General features: G+C 40.0%; 1 protein-coding gene across 6 annotated transcripts in view; it reads left to right on the forward strand.

Moving 5' to 3' along the window:
- ckap5 (cytoskeleton associated protein 5) overlaps positions 1–22,226 on the forward strand; it is a 147,198-nt gene that overhangs the window by 58,456 nt on the left and 66,516 nt on the right. For all 6 annotated transcript variants that reach the window (XM_086008098.1, XM_086008097.1, XM_086008100.1 and 3 more), the window contains exons 17-30: positions 671–856; positions 1,825–1,919; positions 2,298–2,355; positions 2,448–2,573; positions 2,872–3,005; positions 3,212–3,386; positions 4,526–4,639; positions 13,229–13,357; positions 13,436–13,630; positions 15,571–15,697; positions 16,668–16,771; positions 18,559–18,684; positions 18,926–19,075; positions 20,871–21,074. In XM_086008098.1, the coding sequence (XP_085864224.1) occupies positions 671–856; positions 1,825–1,919; positions 2,298–2,355; positions 2,448–2,573; positions 2,872–3,005; positions 3,212–3,386; positions 4,526–4,639; positions 13,229–13,357; positions 13,436–13,630; positions 15,571–15,697; positions 16,668–16,771; positions 18,559–18,684; positions 18,926–19,075; positions 20,871–21,074 (1,923 nt within the window). The remainder of the gene's footprint in view (positions 1–670; positions 857–1,824; positions 1,920–2,297; positions 2,356–2,447; positions 2,574–2,871; positions 3,006–3,211; positions 3,387–4,525; positions 4,640–13,228; positions 13,358–13,435; positions 13,631–15,570; positions 15,698–16,667; positions 16,772–18,558; positions 18,685–18,925; positions 19,076–20,870; positions 21,075–22,226) is intronic.

Here is a 22,226-nt window from a genome sequence, read left to right on the forward strand (position 1 = left end):
GAGATTGATTTTTTTTTTTGCTAGACAAGGGTATAAAAGGATATGGAGCCATGGCAGGTGGATGGAGTTGAGATACAGACCAACCATGATCTCATTGAATGGCAGAATAGGTTTGAGCGGCTGACTAGCTTACTCCTGTTCCTATGTTCCTTTGTGGAATAAGTGCTTCCTAATTTCACTCCTAAATGGCCTAGCACTAATTTTAAGATTATGCTCGCCTGTTCTGGATTCTGCCACTAGAGGAAGTAGCTTCTCTACATCTACCCTATCGAATCTATATCATTTTAAAGACCTCAATTAGGTCATCCCATAGCATCTGTTTTGCACATGCTCTCCTGAAACCAGTAACTTGTTCCTACAGTTCCACAACTGGCAATCGTCCTCCAGTACTTTGCTCACGATGCTATTGTTCATTTGCGAGACACTATAGCTGGTGTTGGGCATTACAATTGCGCCCCTTACTGTCTCTGCTCAAAGCTGTCTAGTTGGTGGTGCTGGGTAGTAATCAGGAGCTGAAAGCCTAGCGCGCTCTCCCATTTTTCTCTTCTCTCCCCATCCCTTATCCATAAGTATTAATTTAGGTACTAAAAGATTACTGTCAGCTGTGAAACTTTGACTTTTACTGATGTATTTTGATAACTGAAACTATAAACAATTTCACTCTTTTTAGGTGATGCAAATGAAATTGTATATTGTTGCACTGATTGCCCAAAAAGGGAACTTTTCTAGAACATCTGCTGAGGTTGTGCTAGATGGGCTGGTTGACAAAATAGGAGATATCAAATGTGGCATGAAAGCAAAAGAAGCACTCACTGTGATAGCAGGAGCATGTTCCCTTCCCTGGACTGCTGAACAGGTTAGTAAAGACTGTAGTGTTCCTGACTAGTTTCAAGTAACTAATATAATCAAGTCAAAAGCAACATCAGAAATAAAAACAGAAAATGCTGGAAACACTTAGCAGGTCAGGCAACATCTGTGGAGAGAAAGAGAGTTAACGTTTCGGGCCAATAACCTTTCAATTGAATTGGGAGATGCTGCCGATGAACAGCTTTTAATCCAGTACAGAGCCACGGAAAAGGGCAAACACGAGAAGGGAAACCGAAATTGATGGTGAACAGTAAAAGAGACAAACGCATATCCCATCGGAGAGAAGAGCAGAACCTCCAAGGTGGGCATTCCTGGAAGAGAAGTGGCAGTGCATTAAACACTCAAACTAAAGCAAAATACTGTGGATTCTGGAAAATATAATTTGTGTATTGGGAGCTCCTTTTCAGCTGGAAACCTAGAAGGGGATGGGGCCAGAGTAAGAATAATCCCAGCTAGTATAGGACCCGAGTGAAGTTCGAATCAAGAACATACAGTTTAATTACTCTAGCTTTACAGGATCATTCACATACAAAGCTCCTGCTGAGCCACACTTCAATTCTTACTTAGCTGTGCAAGTTTTTCTTGGCATTGTTTCACCTAATTCTCAATTTCTGCTGCTTTCTCTGGTTATTAACGGTACACCTTGGGATAGAGTGGGGAATATTTCTTGACACTAAGTTATAATTTTTTTAAAGGGACATTGGCTAGTTTTCCTAATGGATGACCCCAAATCATAATTACTTGTGGGGAATGAACATTTAAAGAATAAGTAAGATTTAATGTTTAATACTCATACAAAAAGTTACATTTATATTGACTTTGTAATGTAAGTAATAGTTTACTTAAGTAAGATGATATTTAAATGCACATTTAAATGTAAATTGGATCTACTGTTAGCTGATTTAATGCGCAGAGTTGAAAATAAATCCCTGACAGTTATGTTTAAATTGTCTGCAGGTTGTTACTATGGCTTTTGCACAAAAAAATCCCAAAAATCAATCTGAAGTTCTAAACTGGTTGGCAAGCGCTATCAAGGAGTTTGGATTTGCTGGGTAAGTATCTTGAACTCTTAAGCTGCTTTGAGTAGATTTGCATTATGGCTGTTTCAACTGCTTGATCAATTTTTGAATTTTAGACTTGTCTGAGTACATTGTTCAATTTTTGAACACATCAAGTCAGATAATTGAATTTAACAATACTTTATAAAAAAATAAAAAAAAATTAAAAAATAAATAAATTATAGCTTTGCCTTAATATTGAGGCTATAAGTATTTTGATGGTACAGTATTACAATTCATTAGGAGCTTCAATAAGAAGGCTTTAATTCAAATATATGAAGTATTTGCGGAAAATCCTAACTTGTAGATTGCCAGTTCTCTTTTGGAATTGCTAAATCTTTTGTCAGTTTGTTAATTTTATTTTTTTTGCAGGCTAAATGTGAAGGCCTTCATCAGTAATGTGAAAACTGCTTTGGCTGCAACAAACCCTGTAAGTAGGGCTGTGTTCATGACCTGTTTTTTTTGTGTGTGTGTGTTGCAACACTTGCTTCTGAATTCTGACTCCTTCTACTATTTCTGTAGGCTGTACGAACATCTGCAGTCACTTTGTTGGGTGTGATGTACTTGTACATGGGAGCACCCTTACGAATGTTTTTTGAAGATGAGAAGCCAGCTTTGTTATCTCAAATTGATGCTGAGTTTGAGAAGGTAAATGTCACTTAACTATGGAGTCTTCCCATACTTGATATACTTGGTTTGCTGTCCTGCCTTATTCACTTGACTCTTATCTAAAGCAAGTTGAACACTCTTGATTGCAGCATACTAATTTAACATTGTGAATTAACATTGAGTTATTAACATGTTTTGTTTTTTGGTTAGATAATTAAACAAGCTGTTGTTTTAGTAGCAGCATCTAAAAGATCAACTAAATACTAACTTTAAAAAAAAATAGATTTGGGCTGTTCATAGGTCCTACATAGCATTTGCAAATCCTTTGTATTCACAGATGCAGGGGCAAACTCCTCCTGCTCCCGTTAGAAGAATTATTAAGCGTGATGCTGATGAAGATGAAGCAGCTGAAGAACAGGATGAGGAAGAAAATGGAAATGTTCAGGATCTCTTGCCAAGAACAGATATAAGGTCAGTTCATCATTATGAAGCTTCCTTTTTTTGCCATACTCCATTAGCTCTGGTCAAATTACATCTAGTAATCTGCTTCTTAAAGGCTTGATAGATTTTTATCCTGTTGATATCTGGGGTGGCTTTTCTGTGTGGATATAGATAACGTGAGGGGGAAGAACTTGATGCTAAGACATTCTAATTGAACTTTATTTTTAAATATACAGTGACAAGATTACTTCAGACCTTGTAGAAAAGCTGGGAGATAAAAACTGGAAGATCAGAAAGGAAGGATTGGATGAATTAAGTATAATTCTAAACGAGGCAAAACTTATTCAGCCAAATATTGGAGAACTTCCTGGAGTACTGAAAGGGCGGCTAAATGATTCAAATAAAATTCTGGTAAGTGGTCCGCCACGAGTAAATAATCATCTTGTCCATTGTGTTAGAAAGATGGATGTATTTGGCCATTATGAAGTTTAAAACCGACTGTTGTTAATTTTGCATTGAGTTTCCAACTTTCCAGCTATAATAATCTCCTGAGTTGGGAGGTTATTGTGATCATTTTGGAGTATTGCCTAAACAATCTTGAGAAACTTATTGTGTGGGGTAAGATGGGATAGACCTTTTCATTTTGAGCAGACTTGCTACTTTTTAAACTTGGGTGTAATATCTAGTGAAGATGTTCCTAACAAATATGCCAACTGTCTGTGGAGGTGCTGTTGGCTTGCCCTAATACTGCACCTGCTAAATCTGTAATTGGAGGGCAAGGGACCGATTTCTGTTAAACTTGCTGTAGAGGTAACCCAGTGCTGCAGGGAAGTCTTCCGGTTTTTCCCCGGATTCCCTCCATTCATTCCTGCCCTCAAGGTTGAGAATCCTGTACGGATGTCTTCTGATAGTTTCCAAAGTGACCACTATTCATGTAAGCTTGGACCTTCGGTAATTTGAGAGTAGGCTTCGCACATGTATACTTTCCTGGAATGATCACCGGATAAACAAGATTTTGAAATTAAATTTCTTGATCGAGAATAGAATATGCTCTTTGGATTGGCTTCTGCATTCTTCCAATAACCCTGCAAGTTTGTTGAGATGAAAAATATTTCAAGTTTACTACAGGAATCCAACAAGATGCAACATTTAAAATGTGCAGCATAAAAGAGAACTTTGACAATAACTGTATTGTTACTCTCTCCATGTGTAAACCATCTGTGTTCTCTGCATTTCTCCAGTGATGTTGCTGAGACATGTAACTTGGCAATGTGATGATGAGTACTTATCAGTGTGGATAAATTTTGATTTAAGTTAGAATATTAAACGCTGAATGAAACTGAAGTTGCAACAAAAGCTTGTGTTTTAGATCTTTTGAATGAAGGGCAACCTATATACTGTACTGTGGTAAATGCAGAGCTGTTTTAATATTGCCACTGAGGATTCAGAATGAACAATGACCTTAGCTGTAGATAGATTTCACATAAATGAATTTTTTTGTTGTTGCAAAAAGCTTCACAGATCTGAATTTGTTGCTTGATTCTCTTCAGGTTCAGCAAACGCTTATAATCTTACAGCTGATGGCCACGGCTATGGGGCCTAATATTCGGCAACATATAAAAATCCTGGGTATACCAATTATAACGGTGCTTGGTGACAGCAAGGTAAGAATTTAAAGATTAAATAAAAGCAGTTGTGATCATTCTGTTTCAAAATGCACTATGTTTATAACATTCACCAAAGTATTTTAGACCAGTTACATAGAATACACAGCACAGAAACAGGCCATTCTGCCTAACATTCCATGCTGGCGTTTATGCTCCACTCGAGCCTCCTCTCATCCTTTCTCAACTAACTCGATCAGCATTAACCCTTTATTCCCTTCTCCCTCATATGCTCATCTAGCCTCCCCTTAAATGCATCTGTACTATTTGTCTCAACCACTCCTGTGGTAACAAGTTCCACATTCTCGCCACTCTCTGGGTAAAGAAGTTTCTCTGAATTCCCTATTTGATTTCTTGGTGACTATCCTATATGGATGACAGAGTTTTACTCTTATATTCCTATATTGGGAATTGTTAATCATGTAATTATGTATATTTAGTGATAAAAGCTGCATGTATTATTGCATGACAAATAGTACATTGTAGGGACCAATTGTGTGACAACTCACCAGATAATTGAAATCCGGTTTATATTCTATGTTCACTTTATTTTTAATTTTGTTATTATACTTGCGTTCACATCACAACTTTGAAGTTGATAGAATTTATTTTGTTGCAGTTCAGGTTTCTGCCCACCACCCGCTATTACTGTTGCAATTCTGTTGTTAACCTGACTCAAATGCAAATTAATACTAATAATTTTGCAGCAATAATTTGCCTTTGCTGCAGGTTATGTTTACAGATTTTACATAAGCAAATTCTTAAGGTACTCCTTGTTTTTGCCAGAAAGATACAAATTACTGAACATACAATGATTTATTCTAGTATATAGCAAACTATTGGCAATCAATAGTGAACCTGGAATGAGAAATTACAACCATCTGTATGGCAGTCTCTGGCAGTGTGATTTACTCACTGCACTTTTTAAGAGAGCTTGTTTTTTCAACAGAATGTGGATCAGGTTTTCCAAACAGTTTCTCTTCCAACCAATTTGTATTAATCGTTGCAATTTCTCTGTCAATTTGTACTAGGTACTTTTTGCATGGTTAAAAACCTCAATGTCATGAACAAATAAAGGCCGTACAATATAGAAATGTCTTGGCTAATATTTATCCCTCAATCAGCATCGCTAAAACAGATTAACTGATTATCGCATTGCTGTTTGTGGGAGCTTGCTGTGTGCAAATTGGCTGCTGCGTTTCCTACATTACAACAGTGACTACACTTCAAAAATTACTTCATTGGCTGTAAAGTGCTTTGGGACGGCCTGAGGTCGTGAAAGGCGCTATATAAATGAAAGTCTTACTTTTTCTTTTCTCTTTATGCGATCTAAATCGATTTAAAATAAATGGGTTACCAATAGTGTTAAATAAAGCCAGTCAGTTAATCTATAATATGGCAACCAGAAATGTACGCTGTACTCAGTGTGGGCTAACCAAGGTTTGATACAAGTTTAACATAACTTCTCTACTTTTCAATTCTCTCCCTCTGGAAATAAACCCTAGTCCTTGGTTTGCTTTTGTTATGGCCTTATTAACCTGCATTGCTATTTTTAGTGATTTGTGGTATTTCTATTCTCGGATTCCTTTGCTTCTCTGCCCCATTTAGATTCTTATTTTCCAAGTACAGGAAACTTTGTGATATCTGGCACTGACGGGACCGGCGTGTTGCCGATCTATCAAAACTGCCGGACATACAAAGTTAATGTTGAAGCATACGGAGGTTTTCATCTCCGTATCTGACAATAAACACTGATGCTTAGCAACAGCTTCTAAAGTCGGCTGCAGCTGCAAGCGTCTCTAGCTGAAGCTGTTGCTATAGCTACAGACCTTGCAGTGGCTGACTTGGGGGGAAAAAAAGAACGAGATCTAAAAAAAAACTTACAGAAAATGGCTCCTGATTTTTGCCGTTGGATCGAGTATTCCGGACATACAACCTCCGGATAAACCAAAGTTTCCTGTAATATGTGACCTTATTTTTCTTAATAAAATGCAATACCTCACTTAGTGTTGAAATTCATTTGCCAATTATATACCCATTCTGCAAGTTTATTAATTGTTGTATCCATGTGTTAATGGAGACACGGAATGCAGGAGTTGGTTTACAGGTGTTTATTGAACAAAGTCTGGAGGTGAACTAAAAGATACAGGCTTATATAGCCCGAGCGGCCACTACCGGCATTACAGTACACAGGGGCTCTTAAAGGTACATACACCACAATTCCTCCCCTTTTAGACAGCCAGTACATAACATTTTAAGTAATCATTAATTAATATATTTACAAGAACAATAATCTACACATTTGCTGCAGTTAATCAATTATAACTCGGTCTCTCTGGAGGCTTCCTGACTCGGTCCGGATAACGCCTCGGTGGTGTAGTAGTTTTCGGTGGTGTAGTAGGTTCTTTTGGCAAGGTCGATTCGGCTTGAATGCCAGTGTCTGGTTCATCTGGTTCCAGTATCACCGGATCGGAGGTAGATACTATGGGTATCTCTGCTTCATCATTAGGCGTATAGAGTTGTGGAGTAGGTTGTCCTTTTTCGGATGTTTCTATGATCTGGTCAGCATGGCGCCTTATTATGCTTTCTCCAATGTCCACGGTATACATCAGCGGTCCTAGTCGTGTGCCAATAGTTCCAGGCTGCCATTTCTCGGTACGGTAGTCCCGGGCCAAAACTTGTTGACCTATCTGGAAGGTTCTAGTTGGCCTTTCATTCATGCCTTGAAATTGCCGGTTCTCTACGTCCCTTCTGATGTTTGGCTTGATCAAATCCAGCCGGCATCTTAGTCTTCTATTGAAAAACATCATGGCGGGAGTTTGGTTTGTAACCACGTGTTGCATTCCTGTATGCAAACAAGAAGTTATCTACCTTGTGTTGTAGATTTATGTCTTCTTTACCCATGGCCTTTATGGCCTTCTTGAAGGTCTGGACAAACCTTTCAGCTAATCCATTGGTGGCAGGATGGTATGGGGCGGACGTGTAGTGCTTAACCCCATTGTTTTTTTAAGATGTTCCTGAATTATTCGGACACAAATTGCGGTCCATTATCAGAACAGATCTGTTCAGGCAGCCCATTCCTGGCAAATATGGTCCTTAATACTGTGATGGTTTTTTCCGTGGTGGTGGAGGACATCTTTATTACCTCCGGCCACTTGGAGTGTGCATCAACCACGATTAAGAACATCGAGTCCATAAATGGACCAGCAAAGTTGATGTGTACCCTTTGCCATGGAGATGAGGGCCACTCCCATGGATGTAGAGGGGCTTGTGGTGGGGCGTTTTGGACCTTCTGGCATCCTAGACAGCTCTCGGTCATTTCTTCGATGTCTCCATCGATACCTGGCCACCACACAAACGTTCTGGCTAGGTTCTTCATTTTCACTCCACCCAGATGCCCCTCGTGAAGCTCCTTTAGCACTTTATCCTGGAGTTTGGGTGGAATCACCACTCTGGATCCACACATCAAGGTTCCTCGGCACACCGACAGCTGTTCTCTTTTTTGCGAGAATGCTGGCAACAGTGGTTCGCCATGTGCTGGCCATCCCTTCACCGTTAAATCGTAGACTCATGAGAGAGTCGGGTCATTTCTCGTTTCCTTTTCAATGGTAGAATTTGTTACTGGTAGACATTCCACTATGGTTGAGTGGAACATCTCCACTGGGTCCACTGTAGGTGCCTCTTCTACCGTTGGCAACGGTAGGCGCGATAAACCGTCAGCATTCCCATGCTGTTTTGATCTTTTGTATTCTATGTCATATTGGTGTGCCCCTAGGAAAAGGGACCACCTCTGTAGCCTTTGCGCTGTCATAATGGGAACGCCCTTTTTTAGGGTTGAATATGGAGACGAGGGGTTGGTCAGTCAACAAGGTAAATTTTTGTCCGTGTAGGTAATGGTTGAATTTCTTCACTCCCCATACCAGGCTGAGTGCTTCCCTGTCAATCTGGCCTTAGTTACGCTCAGCTGAGTTTAATGAGCGTGACGCAAAAGCTATCGGCCGCTCCGAGCCATCAGGGAATCTATGCGATAATACCGCTCCTACGCCGTAAGGGGATGCATCGCATGCCAGTCTGATTGGCAGTGATGGGTTGTAATGAGCCAACACTTCCTTGGACGTGATCAAGCCTTTGCATTTATGGAAGGCACGTTTACAGTCTTCGCTCCATTTCCAAATTACTCCCGTTTGTAGCAGTGCGTTAAGAGGGTGCAGAAGAGTTGACAAGTTCGGTAAAAATTTATGATAGTAATTTATCAATCCCAGGAACGACCTTAATTGTGAGACATTTTCAGGTGCTGGGGCTTTTATGACCGCTTCAATTTTTTCAGGTGACTTATGCAACCCTTCTTCGTTAATTATATGGCCACAATATGATATTTGTTTCTGGAAAAATTCGCACTTGGGGCGATTTGCTCGTAGGCCCCGTTCTCTCAGCCTAGTGAGCACCTGCTCCAAATTGGCAAGGTGCTCGTTGTCGTTTTCTCCTGTTACAAGGATGTCGCTGGAGCTGATGCTACTCCGAAAACCAGTCGATTGTACTGGTACAGGCCTTTGTGTGTGTTTATCGTGAGATACGTTTCCCTCCGGATAGTGAGGCGAAAATATCTTCTATCCTCGGAACTGTACCGTGTGAAGGACCGGGTTTACAGTCACCTTGAAGTCCCCACAGATGCAAATTTTTCTCTGTTCTTCAGATTTATCTTTATTCAACGTTTTCTTCATGACCGGGACGATGGGTGTTGCCCACTCGCTCCAATCTATCTTGGATAACACGCCTGCCTTTTCCAAATTCTCCAGCTCTGCTTCGACTGCTGGACGAATTGCGTATGGCACCGGCATTGCCTTAAAAAAAACTTGGGAATTGCCGCATCTTCCACTTTTATTGAGGCAGTGACGCCTTTCAAGGTTCCTAGTTCCTGTTGAAACACTTCTTTGGCGTTGGCCAAGATGTCTTTTAACCGTTCAGGTTTGACGTCATCATTTTTTTGCTTACTGGTCACCGTCAGTGCCTGAATGGAGTGCCAGTCTAAACGTATCTTCCTGATCCATTCACGTCCCAACAGCGGTGGACCACCATCTTGCAGAACGTATAAATACAATTTCTGTATTTCCTTGCCGTTGTATACAACAGGCACCCTTATTTTCCCTCTGGGGTATACTTTCTGCCCCGTATATGTCTTCAAGATAATGGATGTGTCTTTCAAAGGTATATGCGGAAATAGCCGCTCGTAATCCCGTCGACTTAAGACGGTCAGAGCTGATCCTGTATCTAGCTCCATTTTAACTGGGGACCCCGCTATCGTGAGGGTAACCCAAATGGTCTGGTAATCTTCTTTGGCAATTACATTATGTAATTTGAGACAGCTTAGTCTCTTGTTTCCGGAGTCGCTATCGCTCTTCTGGTCTTCGGAGCTACTGTCCGTCATCATTTGTACCTTTCTGTACTTTTCCTTATTGATTTTTTTTTCTGTCAGTGGATTTTTTGTTTCCAGATCGACATACACGTGCAATGTGTCCCATCTTTCCGCATTGCCTGCATGCTTTGTCCTTGAACCAGCAGTCCCTCTGGTCATGGGTGGATCTGCCGCAGCGATAGCATCTCTCAACCCCGTGTCATTTCATGGGTGCCGAAGTCCTGTGGCTTTTGCTGTATCTCTGCAGCTCCTCTTGCTGCTGCTTCGTATGATACAGCCACACTGAAAGCCTTGTCCAGTGTCAAATCTTTCTCAGAAAGTAGCCTTTTTTGTGTTCCTTCACTTAGGAGACCGCAGACGAATTTGTCTCGTAGAGAATCTGCCAGTCCTGCCCCGAATTGGCAGTGCTTTGATAGCTTTCTTAATTCGGTGAGGTAATCAGCGTTACTTTCATTCTTGTGCTGATTCCTCCTGAAGAATTTGAATCGTTCCGCTATCAGCAGCGGTGTTGGGTTTAAGTGCTCCTGTAGGGTATCAACAATCCCCTTAAAATTCTTGTCCATCGGTTTGGCTGGAGTGATTAAATTTCGTAACAGCCCGTATGTCCTTGCGCCCATCAGATTTAGAAGTACCAATGCCTTTTTATCATCCTCTACTTCATTCGCTGTGCAATATACCTCCACTCTTTCCACATATGTGGTCCAATCCTCTATATCACTATCGAAAGCAGTAATATTGCCAGTCTTAGGCATCCTGAAAATCAAAAATGGCACCTCCCGCGCTTTCCTTTCTTCCCTGCTGAGAAAAAATGGCGCCTCCCGCACTTTCCCGCCGCTGCTGACAACGCTGTTCTCCACAGTTTTTATTTACACAGATATTTTTTAATAGTTGGAGACTCATTCCCGCCGGACTCTCTGGGACTTTTCCCTCCCTCTGCTTGGTCCGAACGCCGACCTGCTTTGCAGCGCCGGCCGTCTCCCGAGTGCTCCACCCTCCGTCTGTTTGCCTCCGCCTTCCGACTCGCTGCTTGGCTCTGCTGCAGAGCCACCCGATCGAGCCCCAGCCCGCCGCCCAGGAAGGATTAGTGCAGTACCTGGCACCAGCCTGGCTAGCTGGTGAAACTGCAGTTTTTTTGTTGTTGTTTTTTTTTCTTCGACCTTCGTCTGAGGAATCGATCTCCTTGAGGTGCTGCCGAATTGCAGGTAAGTCCGTTTCCAATTCGTCGCCACTGTTGTATCTGTGTGTTAATGGAGACACGGAATGCAGGAGTTGGTTTACAGGTGTTTATTGAACAAAGTCTGGAGGTGAACTAAAAGATACAAGACACTATACAGGCTTATATAGCCCGAGTGGTCACTACCGGCATTACAGTACACAGGGGCTCTTAAAGGTACATACACCACAATTATGTTGTCTTGTAATTTGTTGCAGTCCTCCTCAGTATTGACTAGCCTCCCCCCCCCCCCCCCAAAAAAAAAAAAAATTGGTGTTCTCTGCAAATATAGAAATTGTGTTTGATAGCAAAGTCTAAATCATTGATATAAATTGTTAAGTGGTCCCAGCACTGACTGCTGTGGGACCTCACTTTCCATCTTCTGCCACTCTGAATAGGTCCCTTTGCCCCCTACTCTTTGCTTCCTATCTTGCAGCCAGCTAGCTATCCATACTGCTACTTGTCCCCTGACTCTGTATGCTCTGACCTATTCATTATTCTATTATGTGGTACCTTATCGAAGGCCGTTTCGAAATCTAGATAAATTACATCCACTGCATTACCCTTGTCTATTCTTTGTTACCTCATCAAAAAATTCAATGGCGTTGGTCAAGCAAGACTTGCCCTTTTGAAGTACATGCTGACTATTCATTATTGTATTTTTGGTTTCTAGATGTTTTACTATTTTCTCCTTTAGTAGGGATTCCATTAATTTTCCTACCACTGATGTTAAGCTGATTGGTTTATAGTTCCCTGAACATGTTCTACCTTGTGTATAGGCATATAATAACATTTGCTATCTGCCACTCCTATGGCACCGCACCCTTCTCTAATGAATTTTAAATATGTAATAGTGCCTCTGCTATCTCTTCTAGATTCTTTTAAAATGCATGGATGCAATCTGTATGGACCAGGGGTTATATCCTGAGCTTGATTAGTTTATTTAATATTTCTCTTATTTTAAATGCTGTTATATCCTTTCTAATCGCATCTTCTGATGTCATGTCCACCTGATCTGTGTACCTGGTAAATACTGAAGCAAAGTAATTTTTTAATATTTCTGCCATTTTGCTACTGCTGCCTGTGATTTTTATCCTGTCTATTTCTTAGTGGCCCTATTCCCATCCTGACTTTATTTCTGTGCCTGTAGAATATTTTATTATTTGTTTTAATGTTCCTTGATAATTCCATTTCATAGTCCTTCTTTGCCCTCCTCCTAATCTCTTCGTACTCTCCCTTGTCATGCTCTCCCCTGTTGTCCTGCACTTAGTGTATGCCTCTTTACATGCCATAATTTTTTCCCTCATGTCTTTATTCATCCATGGTGTTTCATTAGTATTTAGTTTGTTCTCGGTTTTTTTAGCGGAATATATTTTTCATGGACTCTATTCAACAGTTTTAAATGGTTGCCATTCTACATCATTGTTTGCTAATATTGCCCATTTTATTTTCCCAAGTTCTATTCTCAGCCCCACAAAATCTCCCTTTCTCCAATCTATTACTCTGGTCTTTGTCATACTGGTATATTTTTGAGATTAGTTTGAATGATGCATTTTAATAGCTGAAATATTTGAATTTTCCAATGATGGAAGCTTGTCATTTAAATCTATGAAATCAGTAACAATTTACATCAAGTAAATTGCTCCTTTTTCATTTTGCTTCTAAACCTGCCAATGCTTTCTGGATATTGCTAGCCTATTACATGGGTTGAGTTTGAGTCAGTTTGAGGTTTGCCCATTTCTAACAAGTATTTTCATGAGTTGCATTTCCTTTTTCGAGTTTATAGGCCAACTTTCTATTGGTGCAAAGGCGTTGGCTACTATTTGAGGGTCACTAAACACAAGTTGCAGAATTTATACCAGTTATGTTTGAGATCAGTTATTTTCAGGAAACAGTACTGTAGTTTGGCTAATTCTGAATGCAAGTTTGTACCATGACATGAAGGATTATTTGTTTCATCCAGATTAATGTTCGAGCGGCAGCTCTCACAACTTTGAATTCTTGGGTTGAGAAAACTGGTATGAAGGAATGGCTGGATGGCGAGGACCTTTCTGAGGAGCTGAAGAAGGAAAACCCTTTCCTCAGGCAGGAGGCAAGTTCAGGCTAGCTATTACCTTTTTTAATAAAACATTTATTTGACCAGAATACTTATTTTTTGTTTTCTGGTTAGTTGTTAGGTTGGCTGGCAGAGAAGTTACCAGCACTACGATCTGCGCCCTCTGACCTCATGCTTTGTTTGCCTCATCTGTATGCTTGCTTGGAAGACAGAAATGGCGATGTCCGAAAGAAGGCCCAAGATGCACTGCCAATTTTCATGATGCATCTTGGCTATGAAAAAATGGCTAAGGCTGCTGGCAAGTTAAAGGTATTGTATGCAATTCTTTAAAATGTAACTTGTGTGTATTTTCATGTGGGATTTATTCTGAAAATGCAACTCAACTGATCTAATACCCTTAGGCACTTGAACTTCTCAAAGAATCAGGTGGCCATGTCTTTCATTTCTGTCACTCATAAGCAGAGCTTTTGGGTAATTGAAACTGCTGCCTCTACTATTCCAATGCTCCCCTGGCTGACCTCCCACCTTGTACCCACCGTAAACTTGAGCTCATCCAAAACTCTGCTGTCCATATCCTAACTCACACCAAATCTTGCGCATCCCCGATTTTCATTGCTCCACCATTGGTGGCCGTGCCTTCAGCTGCCTAAGCCCCAAGTGCTGGAATTCCCTCCCTAAACCTCTCCGCCTCGCTACCTCTCCTTTTAAGATGCTCCTTAAACCTCTTTGACCAAGCTTTTGGTCACCATCCTAATATCTCCTTGCGTGGTTCCGTGTCAGATTTTTGTCTGATTACACTCCTGTGAAGAGTCGTGGGATGTTTTACTGTGTTAAAGGTGGTATATAAATGCAAGTTGTTGCTATTAAACTACCACAATCTAAATGTTTCTTGTAGGAATTCCTTTTTATGGGAGCCCATGTTCGATCCATCCTTTATGGTTCAGTTTCCAGATGGATCTAAGTTGGTGGGGGGGGAGGGAACAAATATGAATACTATCCTTTGAGTTTTGTGCCACGGCTCATTTCCTGCCATTAGCAGTAGTTCTGTTGCTGGCTCACTCGGGCAAGAAATATAGTTCAGTTAGATAGTTTAAGGTAATCCTTTCTTCAGGATCTTGGGTGTTCACCGTTCTGCTCAGTTAGCACAGAGAAGTTTCAAACTATATATTCATAGTAATTTTGTTTGAGCATCACCTGATGTTGCTTTGCACAGGGTCTGTGGATTTCATGAATACATGCACTTGAGATCAAAATTTATACATCTTGAGCGTCACTGTCAGTGATGAATAGCCACAAATGGCTATGTGTTGTGTACTGCAGTAGGTTCATGAATGGTTATGGCTGAAAAAATATCTGGGAAGATAGGTGGCATTGCTGAAAAAGTCAGAGCTTAAGTTAATTCCTTCATGAAATGATCTCCACACTAGAGAATTTCTTGGGAGATTGTGAAGGGGGTTTTGAAGAGATTAAATATGTAGTACTGATGCGTTGCCAGTTGGCGTCAGAATAACTTGCTGAAAATAACCAGAATGCCTTTTGGGATCATTGACCAGGAACTTGTAGAGGATTTCTGTGCAGTGCAGACAATACCACAGTGGTCTTTGTGGCACCAGTTGAGCGCTGTAATTCTTGAGTCAGTTATATTGGAATTTATTCCTCTAGTTTTAAAAAGTAACCTTATGACTTCTATAATATTTAAACTAAGTCTTATAAAAGGCTTTCAAAGATTGCTCAGCTGGTCGACCAGTGAAGCACTGATATGAAAGTTACCAAATGCTTCCCCTGTGGTGTACAGTAAATGGTCTCCATTAGTTGAGATCAGAAGTTCTGGTTATATATTTCTAATGTGTCATGACAGCAAGCACTTATTTCAAAACTAGAAACCGTTACAAAGAATTTGTTAACCTTTTGCTTTTGTTGAGATTTACTTCCATTTCATAGTTGAATTAAAGTTCAAATTTGGCTAATATCTTGGTTGATTTTTGCTCAGAGTACAGCAAGTCATCCAAATTTGGCTCTTAATACAATTTAAGTCATTTGAAATAGTTAATAGCAATGTTTTTCTGTCTTTTTTAAATATTTAAGTGTGAAATTCTGGGAGGAATGTAACTTGATCTTGTATTTTAATGAACATTCTGTTTTCTAGCCTCTCTGTCCCATCCGCTATTATTTTACATACTGTTAAATATGTTGTTTAGTTTGTAGTATCAGTATAACTATACACTGTACTTTCTTGCTTTCTACCTAAGCCTGCCTCAAAAGACCAAGTAATGGCAGCACTTGAGAAGGCCCAAGCCATCATGCCAGCTAAACCAGCAGCACCAGCTAAAGTGTCTTCAAAATCCAGTGCAGGTGCAGCCAGGCCACCTAGTGCAGGTAACAAACACTCGCTCCACCAATTACTTGTTGCTGAATTTAATAGTACTTTGTATTCCTATGCAAAATGTAACTTGATCTTGAATTTTAATGAACATTCTCTTTTCTAGCCTCTCTGCCCCATCCACTACTATTTTGCATACTGTTAAATATATTGTTTAGTGTGTAAACTCAATACATGCTTTTATTATTCCCTTGAAACACAGGGAATGACTTGTATGTATTGTGATGAATAGGATTTTTAATCAAAATTGCAATATCAGGAAGGGCCTTATTCTGATTTTTATAGCCATTAAACTTCATATTCTGTAGTTCAGTGCATGTCTTAAGCTTCCCAACCCCCGCCCCTATCATTTTTAAGAATATAAAAAAAATATCAAGAACAAGGAAAACTATTTGTCCTGTTGATCTCGCTCTAAGGCATCAGCTTTGTGTCCAACACCATTTTAAATTTTCCTGATTTTTATTCCACAACCTTGCCTAATAGATTACGTGTTTTCACCCTTTTGAATAATTGTGTTTCCCAAGATCGGTTCTTGTTAATAAATTTATTGGCTCTTGTCCTAGTTACCCTGAAGTAATATTGTGGGCCGCCTTATGCCACTTAAATACTTTGTTAACTTCAGTGAGGTTCCCCTTAATCTTCTGCATAGAGTTTAAGCTTCTCTAAATCTTTCCTTATTGCCTGTCTCCTTTGCAGTTGGGGTTGTTCTTGGTACTCCTCTGTGTACTCTCTGCAATGCATGTTATGCCCCTATTGAAATGTTTTGAGATTAGTCATTTAAACTGTCACCCCATTCTTCCTGTATCTAAACAGAATAAATATATCTAATTTGGTATAGCCTCTTCATTCAAATTTTGCAGTATGTTCTAAATATTTTGATTTGTTCAGGTTGCTGTACTATTAACTCGTGCATTAAACTGTTAACCGTATCATTTTATACATCTGTGTATCAACTTACTTTGCTAGCCTCCATGCGTGCACAGAGTGCAACCACAAATGATGATACAGATGTTGGTGTACTTAAAGCTGATAAGAAGATCAAAGCAATTGGAGCTACTGCCAAAGCCAAGGTAACTTTGTTTTTTAAATTAAATGTTGTATTAAGTATTTTTGGTTTTATTAATTGGGAGCCAGTTGACTTCCCCTGCTGGTGACTTCTTCCCCCTCCTCCCCTTCCTGCTCTTTCACGCACCCCCATGTTTCCCCCCGCCCCCCCCCCCCCCCCCCCCCCCCCACCAAACAAGAAAAAAAAACTGGTGTGTTGCGTTGCATGTTCCACTGTGGGAATCACTATGCTGTGGTGTGACTAGACTTTTGTCAAAGGCATTTGACAGAAGTTCCACAAAAAAGGCAATTAGTTAAACTTGAAGCATTAGAAATTCATGGTAAACAATGGGAATGGATAAGAAAGCGTAGAAATACCACAAATTCATTTTGTGGGGGGAGGAAGTACCGAGTAGGGTGCCCAAGTTTTACAAACTTTTACCAACGATCAGCTTTAAGTTCAATATTACAAACGCTAGAATTAGGACTGCGAGTGTTCTAATTGATACAAATTATCTAGATTCAGATAACTTGTTTTGACAGCCCCTTGAGATGCATCCCTTTTTTGATTTACCTTCAAGTTTTCCATTTAATGGATACTTTCAGTGGTCAATTGTACCCTCTTCCCTATGTAAACCTGTTTTTGATGCAATCTGTATTGTTTTTCATTTATATTCCATTAAAATCCATCTGCCTTTCTTTAGCCTATTTGTTTAATTGGCCTTGAGCTTGGACCAGTATTTTATGATCGTAAAACTAATTGGAACCTCATGATCCATTCCTGGAGGATTCTAGGTATTTAATTCCTTCTGTGAAAGCAGACCTCTACATATTAATTGAACCCAAAATGGCAGAATCTGGAATTTGCTCAGTCTTGAATACATTTAACATAACCACTATTTCCTGCTCTTACTCCATTTCCATTAAGGAGCTGTATAATTTGTTATACTGTTTTTAAAATAGCACCCTATGTGACTTAAAATGTGTTTGTACCCTAGTATCTACAATACTTTCCTGTAATAATTTTCTTATTAACTAACTTCTATTGATCTCTTACGGCTACTAGTGTAAGGTCTTAAATAGTTCGGTTTTCCTGCTGTTAGATTTTCTAGTTCTGCATCCCACTTGGTTTCAAGAACACACTTCAACCTACTTCCATGTAATGTGGCAGTGATCCTTATATATCTGCACGTGCTCTAGTTACTGAGCCTGAATCCACTTTCAACTCTTAACCTGCTGCTGGTGAGTGCAGTGATGAGGGAGCAGAAACTCTTAACTCCAAATCCAAATTGTAGGTGGAAGTTGAACTTCAATAAATGAAGATTCCAGTAATTATGCCTTTTTATCAGAAATAGGCATCCTGTTCCGTGAGATTTTATTGATATGAATCCACTGGCTTCACTTTTCCTCTTCCCCAAAAAACAGGTGGTTTGATCAGTTGATTTTGTACTTTATAGATACCAGTGTCTGAAGTGTTTTCCATTGTTAAACTTGTCCAAGATAGAGATAATTTTACAGGGAATAAATGGGCATGTTGTGACAAAATGTTAGTATTTTAAAATTTAATTGAAGCACATTTGTTCCCCTATTCATTACTTGTTGGATTTTCAAAATTCCTTCTTTTACTGTTAGGGAAAACAACATTGTTCACGCTAAACATTTAAGTTGCTAAGCGGGGTGGAGCACTCGTGTCTTAATTCCATTATTGTACCAAGTGTAATGTTATCCCATGCCTTAATTCCAAGTATGTTTTGTTTGTGCAAGGGTCAGTGGATGTAATGCTTTTGTTATGAATTGATCTTTACTTTTCCAGTCTGCACTTGGTAAGAAAGTGCCAAGTAAGCCAAATCTTAAGGATGATGATGATAAATCGGGACCAATCTTTATAATTACTCCCAATGCAAAAGAGCAAAGAATAAAGGATGAGCGAGCTTTAAAGGTGAGAGTTAGCACTATCTTTGTCTCCTTAATTTGAAGTTACTTTTAGGTATTGTACTTTAACAGTTCAAAATTACTTGCTCAAAATTACTTGCTCAGCTGTGTTGAACAGAATCGGCTTTGTAGAACATTCATGTGGATTGTTTTGGAACTCTTTTTTGCATGACTTACAAAATTCTACTTGGATATATGCCTAATAAAAGCTTACACCACTTGTTGAAATGTATGCTTGTTTACATTAGGTGTTGAAGTGGAACTTCACAACTCCCCGAGATGAGTATACAGAGCAGTTAAAAACTCAGATGTCTAGCTGTGTGGCTAAGTGGTTGCAAGATGAAATGTTTCATCCAGATTTTCATCATCACATTAAAGCTTTAATAGCCTTGCTGGAGGTAAGCAATTTATATTTTTTAAAAAAAAGCCTGATTTCAATATTAAATGTCAAGCCAAATTTTGAGTATATTTACATGCAACATTTGGAAGCTAGCTTAAATGTATTCATTTCAATTGGGGTTTGATCGGATGTTAAAGAACAACATTACAATGGCTTTCATTTTAAGGCTTTTTAAAGGAGTTGTGTTCAGGAATTGCCATTGTTCATTTTAGCATTGATTTGCTAACTTAAAAGGAAGGAAGTTTCTAGCAGATTAATGTTGCTTTTGTACCAGTACATAGTCATTTTAAATGTGCTCGTGCTGAGCAATGTGTAGATGTAGTTCCCATCTAAACTTAGCCTGAGCTAGTTTCGCAGTCACTTTTAGACCACCTCACTCCAGATCAGTCACTTGAGTTAGGAGGTGCTAAAGCAATCTTTCAAATTACTTGTTGGAATCTTTTTTTAATTACAGGAAACTGGTTTATCCGGAGGTTGTATGTCCGGAATACTCTATCTAATGGCAAAAATCAGGAGCCGTTTTCTAAGTTTTTTTAGTTCTTTTTTTCTCCTAGTCAGGCACTGCAAGGTCTGTAGCGATAGCAACAGCTTCAGCTAGAGACGCTTGCAGCTGCAGCCGACTCTTTAGAAGCTGTTGCTAAGCAACAGTGTTTGTTGTCAGATACGGAGATGAAAACCTCCGTATGCTTCAACATTAACTTTGTATGTCCGGCAGTTTTGATAGATCGGCAACACGCCGGTCCCGTCGGTGCCGGATATCACAAAGTTTCCTGTAAATACACTTTCTTCCCACTCCATTCCCCCCCCCCCCCCCCCCCTTTAGAAGGTGGTAATTTTTTGGTTACAGATTCATGGATGCTGCTGTGACTGATATTATCACCTAGTTCTCCATATCTGCCCCCTGGTTGAGTAATATATTTTTGAACTTTGCATGGGTTATTCCCAAAGCCTCGTTAACATCCATTAGCGGCAACCATGTAGGGAGCTGGCATTTTTTGAGTAATAAAAGTATTGTTGATGGTGCTTGTTAGAATGATCAGGTGCTGTGTGTTTGTTTCATGCAAATAGAGTATGTTGGCTTTGTTATAATTTGGGCTACATTTATTTTTTTCCTTGTGTTCACTGCAAAAGTCATTCAAGTATACTTAGTCGTCCAGAACAAAGTTAATTTTCAATGCCGGAGGTGTTGTTTGGCAGTAATTAAGGCTTATCAGGCTGTTAAAAGGGGTACTTTGACTGATATGGACAAGCCCATACTTTCTTTGGTGAGTTTAGTTCATATCTATCCTGCAAATACAAGAACTTCATGCCATTCAAAATGGGGAGCCAGACTGCGAGATGCCGTTTTTGTGCATTTCGGACAGCAACTTCTGGATTTTCACATTTAACTGCGCTCGTCTGAAGTTGCTGTCCAATTTGCACATAAATAATGGTGAGAGTCATTAGCCTTACTGTTAACTTTTACAGTAAATTCTGGCCCAATAATTCGGCCGTGTAAAGGAAGCTTTACTTTGTATTTGAATATGCTGTACTAGATCTGAAAATTTGTACTATATTCAGCATTGACTTTTCTCCCTTGAGCGCAAACATTCAAAGAAATATCTTTGGCAACTTGGTATAGATGAATGTGGTAATGGAGGGCTTCAGGAGGGAACAAACCACTTGGTTGTCGAAGAAGCTGCATTGAATGTTGAGGGGATTAAATATGCATAATGTTTCAGTTTGGCAAAGCCAAGTGAACAGGATCACCCTATGTTAAATGGTGCTTTAAAATGTAACTTATTTTCTCTTAGCATTTGGAAAATGAAACAGAGGGGACTGTTGCTTGCCTGGATCTCATTCTGAAGTGGCTAACCCTACGGTTTTTTGACACCAACACAACTGTATTGATGAAAGTCCTGGAGTACTTGAAACTAATATTTACAGTGCTGAGCAAAGAGGATTATCATTTAACTGAAAATGAGGCATCTTCGTTCATCCCGTACCTAATTAACAAGGTAAATTGCTGTGTAATTTTTAAATGGAATAAACCTCCATTGAAGATGGGCATTGATTAAAACAGTGATGAAGGATAAGGCTTTATAATGGTTTTGTCCGATAATGAAGTAGTCCATGTCCTCATGCAGCAGGACCTAGACAACATTCAGGCTTTGGCTGACGTGTGGTGCGAAAGTTACTTGCCACTTAAGTGCCAGGCAATGACTATCTCCAACAAACGAGAGTCTAACCACCTCCCCTTGACATTCAATTTGTATTACCATTGTTGAATCCCCCACCATCAACATCCTAGGGATCACCATTGACCAGAAACTTAACTGAACCAGCCACATAATTACTGTGGCTACAATAGCAGGTAAGAGGCTGGGTATTCTTGAGTGACTCACCTGACTCCACAGAGCCTTTCCACAACCTACAAGGCAGGAGTGTGATGGAATTACTTTCCACTTGCCTGGATGAGTGCAGCTTAACACTTGAAGCTCGAAGCTCAACACCATCCAGGACAAAGCCCGCTTGATTGGCACCCTATCCACACCTTAAACTTTCACTCCCTCCACCATCAGCGCACCATAGCTGCAGTGTGTACCATCTACAAGATGCACTGCAGCAACTCTCCAAGGCTTCTTCGACAACACCTCCGAAACCAGTGACCTCTACCACCTAGAAGGACAAGCAGCAGGTGCATGAGAACGCCACCACCTCCAAGTCACACACTATCCTGACTTGGAAAGATATTGGCATTCCTTCATCGTCTCTGGGTCAAAATCCTGGAACGCCCTACCTAACAGCACTGTGGGAGTACCTTCACCACACAACAACAACTTGCATTTATATAGCGCTTTTAATGTAGTAAAACATCCCAAGGCACTTCACACGGACTGCAGCGTTCAAGAAGGTGGCACACCCACCATCTCGAGGGCAATTGCAGATGGGTAATAAATAATGGTCTTGCCAATGACACCTGCATCCCGTGAATGAATAACAAAAATTAAAAATTCAACAGTTCTTGGGCAGGAGGGACCTGTTTAAGGTGGATCAGTTGCACCTTAACTGAGCTGGGTAAATGTCTTCGTGGGGAGGTTAACTAGTGCCCATCCCTCTGCCAAACTAATTTGGCAAGAGGGATGGGCACCAGGATAAAACATTTGAGA

Source organism: Somniosus microcephalus, chromosome 15 (assembly GCF_052327205.1).
Source record: "Somniosus microcephalus isolate GS21.2 chromosome 15, FLI_Smic_1.0, whole genome shotgun sequence".
NCBI classification, from domain to species: domain Eukaryota; kingdom Metazoa; phylum Chordata; class Chondrichthyes; order Squaliformes; family Somniosidae; genus Somniosus; species Somniosus microcephalus.